Source organism: Mus caroli, chromosome 9, assembly GCF_900094665.2.
Source record: "Mus caroli chromosome 9, CAROLI_EIJ_v1.1, whole genome shotgun sequence".
In the NCBI taxonomy this organism is placed as follows: domain Eukaryota; kingdom Metazoa; phylum Chordata; class Mammalia; order Rodentia; family Muridae; genus Mus; species Mus caroli.
Window position 1 is genome coordinate 98,731,929 of NC_034578.1, and position 8,049 is coordinate 98,739,977.

General features: G+C 41.8%; 1 protein-coding gene across 1 annotated transcript in view; it reads left to right on the forward strand.

The window, feature by feature from the left end:
* Topbp1 (DNA topoisomerase II binding protein 1) overlaps positions 1–8,049 on the forward strand; it is a 51,285-nt gene that overhangs the window by 14,494 nt on the left and 28,742 nt on the right. The window contains exons 7-11 of the mRNA XM_029481989.1: positions 1–165; positions 2,183–2,346; positions 2,495–2,742; positions 5,297–5,655; positions 6,584–6,756. Of these exons, the coding sequence (XP_029337849.1) occupies positions 1–165; positions 2,183–2,346; positions 2,495–2,742; positions 5,297–5,655; positions 6,584–6,756 (1,109 nt within the window). The remainder of the gene's footprint in view (positions 166–2,182; positions 2,347–2,494; positions 2,743–5,296; positions 5,656–6,583; positions 6,757–8,049) is intronic.

Sequence of the window (8,049 nt, forward strand, 5' to 3'; positions counted from 1 at the left end):
CACACGCTCGCAGATGTCAGCCATATATCCAACATAAATGGCAGCTGTGTAAATGAAACAATGTTTGGTTCAACTACTAGCAAACTTGAATGTACNCTTGAAAACCTAGAAAATCTGGACATCAGTATGTTTCAAGCTCCTGAAGACTTATTAGATGGCTGTCGGGTATGTCTTTATTATGTAACAAAGTCAGAAGGACAAATCATCTTGAGACCTGAGTTAGGGCTAGCTTGGGCTACACAGTGAGGTCCAGACATCCATACACCCTCAGCCTGACTCCAAAGACCCTTCACAGTTGGACTTGCTCCTTATGTGCGTAAACAAACCTTGCACTAAATTAGGAAGCTGACACTTGGCACACACATGCTGTGCCTGTGGGGCTGCCTGGGCTGTAGCTTCATCCCTTCTACTGCTGAGTTCTTAAGTCTGCTCTGAAATCTTACCGCTTACTTTACAGATGTTCATTCTTATCATTTGTTTACAATACATTAATGACGGTAATCATTTCCGTGTTACATTATGTTATTTAAAATATAACTTAATCCCCATGAATAAAGTGGTTATTATCTTGAAGATAATACTTAGATGATTAAAATCCTTTTAGGGCACTGTGGCTAATGTGCTTGTTGCTAAGCCTGACAGCCTGTGCTCAGTCCCTAGAACCCCGTGTGGTGGAGGGAATGAACCTAGTCCTGTCCTGTGACGTGTACTTGTGGCATGTCCACATGTGTATATGCACAAGACTTAAATATAAGTTTAAAATACAATAATGTGCTTTCTCAGAGTCCTAGACAGATAATACTGTGGTCTTAAAGTCTGCCTTCTTAATTGTGTACAAGCCCATCGGTTCAGTGCTCAGAAATAAAAAGAGAAAAAGATTAGATTTGTAAGATTATTTTCAGTGTGTGCATAGAAGCTCCGTGATGGGAGTGTCACGTATTTAGATCCACACACCCCACACAGTGCTAGTAGTGGAGTGAGAAGCTACACATTTTTCCTCAGAATAGGCAGTTAGGTTTTATTGTTAAGGCCAGGTATCTGTTATCTCTCCTAAGATTTATCAGCTTACTGGTGGGATAGAACGACACTTTGTGTAATCTTTTTTTCTTTGATCTTGGAACAGACTAGTTCTAGATGTAACTTTGAATTTTTTTTTTTTCTATGTAGGAAGTATTTGATTCCTAATTTTTGCTAGGATGTATTCTAGTAATGGTGATGGTTTGGGACATGTGGAAATAGATTGTCCTTTTTGAAATTTTTGAAAGACTTGAAAAAGTAATGTTAGTTAAATCGGCTTAGACACATCTACAACCCCTGTACACACGTTTCTTCAAAGCATTGGGCTCAGCTCCTGGATTTGTTGTTTTGGTTAATTCAAGTTGAAAAGAAATTTCACGAAAGATAACTATGTAGGAAGGAGTTGGCTGCGAGCCTTAAGGAGTTTGCTCAGGTCATATGGTCGGTCAGTACCAACTGAAAACATGCAAGCCTGGGTGCTCCTGAGTTTACAGTGAACTGCAGTGTTTCTCTGTAATTACTCATCTACAGGAAGTCACTCCTTTACAATTTAAGGAGCTATTTGTATGTTAGAAATAGCTCTGCCACCCACCAAGCCTGATGACCTGAGTTCCATTCCTGGGATCATAAGGTAGGAGAGAACTGAGTCCCTCATGTTTTCCTCTGGCCTTATGATATCTGGTATTATGACATCTGTGCATGTGCACACATATGTACATACACACACAGTGGAAATCTTTTAACAAGTTGTGCACCATCATTTAGAAGATGTTGAAGTTTGTCCTATAATTCATCTGCGGCCTCAACCCTCCTTCATGTTTTTACTGAGAGATGACAGTGCTGTGGTTAAAATACCAGTTTTAGGCTGAGGAGATGGGTGAGTGGGTCAGGCACTTGCTGTGAAAACATGGGGGCTGAAATTTGATTCCCAGCACCTATGTAAAAGTTGTGAGTGGTGGTGTCCAGCCCTGGGGGTGGAGGGGAGCTAGCTGCTAGTGTGTGTGTACACGTTAGATGTGGACTAGAGTGGACTCCATGTGGATTCCAGAATGTACATGAAGTGTCTTATTTACACACAGTGGATACAGTTTTCTTTTAAATTTGTTTCTGTTGAGGAAAAAAAAAACTTGAGTATGTTAATCCAAAGCAAATGTTTTCTTTGCAGATATATCTTTGTGGTTTTAGTGGCAGAAAGCTGGATAAGCTGAGAAGGCTTATTAACAGTGGAGGTGGAGTTCGATTTAATCAACTAAATGAAGATGTAACTCATGTAATTGTGGGAGATTACGATGACGACGTGAGGCAGTTCTGGAGCAAATCATCTCACAGGTCCTGTCAGTCTTCAGCTCAGAGCACTTGGTACTGGGATGGTTTGGGTTAGCTTTGCATGTCTGTGCGTGGAGCTGTGGGAGTGATGGCCAGTGGAGTGACGATCTTCTCACCTACTCGGGAGCCTAACTCAGTGCTCTTTTTGTAGGCCTCATGTAGTGGGAGCAAAGTGGTTGCTGGAGTGTTTTATTAAAGGATATATACTTCCTGAAGAGTCATATATCCACACTAACTACCAGCCAGCTGGAATTGCAGTTTCCGATCAGCCTGGAAACCAGACAGCTGTCTTAGAAAAGAGTGCCTCATTCTCCAAGAGNGCCCTTGTTCCTGCTAAGGGGCTTCAGCAGGCCGACGAGGATCTGCTTGCTCAGTATGTAAACGACGACTCCACGATGGGTAAGGAGTAGTTGGTTAGCTTTATAGTTAAGAAGCAATATATAAATGCATGATATCTGCCATATTTTTATGAACATTTTATTTTCAAAAACTTTTAGATTTGTAACTTTGTAACCAGGCAAGGCCATCAGGCTCCAAATGATTGAATCATGCTCTCAGTAGCTCTATGCTTGAATATGAACTATTTTTGTTTGGGGTGTGTGTTTGTGTATGTGTTGGTGTGTGTGTGTGTTGGTGCCAGAGGTCAGAGGTGAGACCCTCGTGGAGCTAGAGTTACAGGCATTTGTGTCTAATGTGGGTGCTAGGAATAGAACTCGGGTGCTTTATAAGAACTGTGCATCCTTTTAACCTCTGAGCTATCTCTCTAGCACCTCTGTGTGAATTGTAATGGTAGAAAACAAAGGCCCTCTGACTGGACTGTGGGAAGTCTTTCCTGCATGCAATACTGTCCTTAGTACTGCTGTCTCAGCATATAGTTTCAGCAGTGTAGTAAGGTAAATTACCAACAAAGAGTGTATTATTTGATACATCAAAAGATAGGGTTTTGTGGTGACTCTCACGTATTATCTATTTATGAAAATAGAGCATACCCCTGTGCCAAGAGCATCCCTGTGAAGTCCTCCCTGTTTTTTGCTTTTTGTTTGTGTCCTGTGTAAATGTGTTTATAGATGAGCCTTTGACCTTCGTGGCTAGGTTGTTTACTTGTTTACATTGTTTATTGCAATGCTGAGGCTGACCCAGGCGTAGGCTCTATCACTGAGCTGTTACTCTTTTTATTTTTAATTTTAAGGCTTAGTCTGGTCTTGGACTTCCTCCATAAGGCAGGTAGATTTTGAACTTGGAGTCTTCCTGCCTCAGCTTTCTGAGTAGTTGGTTTTTCAGGCCTCTTCCACTAGGGCTGGCTCTATCTACTTCAATTTACATAAAGAATATGTACTTTGTAGTTGTAAACACATAGTTTTCAGTTTTTTTTTTTAAGATTTTATTTATTTTATGTATATGAGTACTATAACTGTACAGATGGTTGTGAGCCTTCATGTGGTTGTAGGAATTGAATTTAGGACTTCTGTTCGCTCAGTTCAACCCTGCTTGCTCCAGCCCAAAGATTTATTTATTATTATTATGTGTAAGTACACTGTAGCTGACTTCAGATGCACCAGAAGAGGGCATCAGATCTCATTACGGATGATTCTGAGCCACCATATGGTTGCTGGGATTTGAACTCAGGATTTTTGGAAGAGCAGTTAGTGCTCTTACACACTGAGCCATCTCATCAGTCCCCAGTTTTCAGTTCTTTTTGTATGTGTGTGGGTTTTTTTTGTTTTTTTTTGTTTTTTTTTTTGGTTTTGTTGTTTTTCGAGACAGGGTTTCTCTGTGTAACCCTGGCTATCCTGGAACTCACTTTGTAGACCAGGCTGGCCTTGAACTCAGAAATCCGTTTACCTCTGCCTCCCAAGTGCTGGGATTAAAGGTGTGCGCCACCACTGCCCAGCCAGTTTTCAGTTCTTATTGAATTGTAATTGTTTAATTGTGGGAAACAAAATGTTTTATTATTTTTCTAATTCTATTCAGTGGTACACATTTGAGTTTCAGCACTTGCGAAGCAGAAAGAGGCAGAAGGAGCTTGAGGCCAACCTGGGCTACATAACAAGCTGCAGACCAGCCAGGACTAGAGAGACCCTGTCTCAAAAACAAAACAAAACATGTTTACTAGACGGTGATTTTTCAGGAAATTTGGTTTTCTACACTGGTTTCATACTTAGAATCGACATGACAGTTGTTCTCTGATTGAAGATGGTGATACTTAGCATTTGGGATAAACCTGAAGATGAGATGAATACAGAGTCTCCTTTCACTGTATATTTAAACCTAAGTTTTATAAGTATTAAAATTACCAGACTCTTACATTCATGTCTTTGCTAGAAAATCACTGTGTAGCTTTGGTTGATTTGGATATTGCTGTGTAAACCAATTTGGCCTTGAACTGACAGAGATCCACCTGCTTCTGTTTCCCAAATATTGGGATTAAACCTGTGCATCACCACACCCTGTGCAAATAAACTTTTTTTCTTTCTTTCTTTCTTTCTTTCTTTCTTTCTTCTTTCTTTCTATTATTCACTGTACATCCCAATATCCATCCCTTTCCTCCCAGTCCCCTCCATAGCCCCTATTCCCCATCCCCCCTCTCCTGTGAGATGGGAGACCCCCATCCTCCAATCACCCCATCATGGCGCATCAACTCTCTGCTGCACTTGGTGAATCTTCTCCCACTGAGGCCAGACAAGGCAGCCCAGCTAGGGGGATGGGATCCACAGACAGGCAACAGATTCAAGACAGCCCTGACTCCAGTTGTTAGGGAACCTGCATGAAAATCAAATTGCACATCTACTACATATGTTTGGGGAAGCCTAGGTCTAGCCCATGTTGGTGGATTTTTGGCTGGTGGTTAATAAACTTTGTTTTGTTTTGTTTTGTTTTGTTTTTTCAAGACGGCGGAAATAAACTCTTAAGTCTAGTAATTGTCAAATAGAAAACTTGCCTTTTTCTTTTCCAGTTGAAGCTAAGCTATCTGAAGCTTTAGAGCCTGAAGTCGGGCCTTGCCCTGGTTCTGCTCACCTTGAGCCCTGTGATGATTCCACTCACATTTCTGTGCAAGAGGAAAACAAGTCGTCTGTGAGCCATTGCAGCCTTGATGACTCTACAGCTCCTGAAGAAGNCTTATTCAGCCAGAAGAGTTTCCTTGTCTTGGGCTTTAGTGTTGAAAATAAATGTAATATTGTAGACATCATAAGAGAGCACGCTGGCAAGATTGTGTCCCTTCCCAGCAGAATTGTTGCTGACTATGCTGTGGTTCCACTGCTGGGATGTGAGGTAGAAGCGACAGTGGGAGAAGTTGTTACAAACACGTGGCTGGTAAGAAACTGTGGCAGTCGGCACCCTGTTTGAAGGAGTATTGGCTGCCAGAGTCTTGATGTTTACTTTTGAGGCTGTTCTGTTTATCTAAATTGGCATTTGGTTTGGGCAAAGGCAATTTTAAAATATAAGCCTGGGAGAGCAGCAGGATGGCCCAGTGGGTAGAGGCCCGAGCTGTGGGAGCCTGAGCCCTAGACCCTGGTGGGAGAGAGAACTCCCACAAGTCCTCTGACCTCCGTGCTGCAGACACTTTCTCTCCCTCCTTTTCCTTTTGCTGTGTGCCCCCTCACATGCACTGGCTATACTTCTCATGTAGTTTCAAACATTTGGAGATCTTTAGCTTGATGTAATCCTCTAACTAGCTTCAGGTGATGTGACACTTGTAGCTTGTACAGGTGCTGCACTTACGTGCACAAACCCACACTCGCTCACACATTGGAAATAGAGTATCTTTTAAAGAATCTAAAAGCCTGTATTTATTTCTTTTGGTTTTTCGAGATAGGGGGTTTCTCTGTGTAGCCCTGGTTGTCCTGGAACTTACCAGGCTGGCCTCGAACTCAGAAATTCGCCTGCCTCTGCCTCCCAAGTGCTGGGATTAAAGGCGTGTGCCACCACCGCCCTGCCCAAACCTGTATTTCTTGATCCTAACACTAACATGAAGAAGTTACTATCACAGGGCTATGGCACCAGTATTCTTTAAAGTAACTTCCAATTGCTGTAGTAATCCATCTTACTTATTTTGATATGCAAATGTGAAGGATTGGAATCTGTATTTTTCTTCAAATATCATTTGGAATATGTCAAGAATGAGCATACTCAAGTCTATGTAAAATTCCGTTTTCCTTAAACTAAAATTGCTACTGTTATAACTTGAGCTTCTCTTAACCACTTGTTTCTTATAGTAGCTTTATTGCTTTTGTTTTCAAAGGTTACGTGTATAGACAACCAGACATTAGTTGATCCCAAGTCGAATCCCCTCTTCACACCAGTCTCGGTNATGTCGGGAATGACTCCTTTAGAGGACTGTGTGATTTCCTTCAGTCAGTGTGTGGGGGCAGAAAGAGATTCCTTGGTATTCTTAGCAAATCACCTTGGAGCAAGGTATGTAATATTTTCAGTATATCTCCTGCCTGTGAGTGAGTGTGCGTGCACACACACACACACACAGTGTTAGGCAATAAGCGGAGGGCCTTGTACATGCTAAGCAAGGGCTCAACTATGGCATCCCTAACCGCATCATGTTTTGTTTGTTTTGACTTACTGGAAAGTGTATAATTACATTTGGCTAGGATTTTGTTTGTATATGTGGTTGATGGGTAAATAAATACTGGGGCATACACAGCTAGGTGGATATCTGGCAAATTTGTAAGGCTGTGGGCAGGCATTGTTTTTTTTTCCCATTGGCCTAGTCACCATGAAAGGCTGTTACTGAATTGTGCTTCTCTAAGCACTGTATATGCCCTTCAGTGCCTCCTCTTCCTTCTCTTCCCCCCTCTCCCTCCCCCCACCTTCTTTCTCTTATTTTAAATGTATATGTATTGCTTGTTTTTAGCGAGAAATACAAATCAAGCACTTTTTTTTTTTTTTGAGACAGGGTTTCTCTGTGTAGCCCTGGCTGTCCTGGAACTCACTTTGTAGACCAGGCTGGCCTCGAACTCAGAAATCCATCTGCTTCTGCCTCCCGAGTGCTGGGATTAAAGGCGTGTGCCACCACATCCGGGGCAAATGGAGCACTTTGCAAGGAATGCAAGAAACACTTTGGAAATAAAGGAATTAAAAGTTCCCTATAAAATTCTCCCTCATTGGTCACTACGTAGCAGCGTTTGAAAAAGAGTAGAAATCAGCTGTATCAATGCATTTCAATTAACCAACCTCATATTTAATGGGGATATTTAGGTTAAGAGCATAATGAGCATAATGCTTTTAAGCAACACTCTGAACATTCTGAGGGGTGGAGTCACAACAGGGCTTCTCTGTGTAACCCTGGCTGTTTTGGAACTCTCTGTAGACCAGTTTGGCCTTGATCCAACTCAGGTCAGCCGTTCTTGCCTCTAGAGTCCTGGGATTAAAGGCATGCACTGCCACCACCCAGAGTATGTTTCTGTGACATTAACCATGCTATTATTTTTTTTTAATGGGCTAATTTTGTGTTCATTTGCTTTATTTCCATGTAAAATTTTAGTGTTCAAGAATTCTTTGTTCGCAAAGCAAATGCAAAGAAAGGCATGCTCGCCAGCACACATCTTATAGTGAAGGAACCGACTGGTTCCAAATACGAAGCTGCAAAGAAATGGAGTTTGCCGGCAGTTAACATTTCATGGCTCTTAGAAACTGCGAGAATGGGGAAGAGAGCAGATGAAAACCATTTTCTGGTTGACAATGCACCTAAACAAG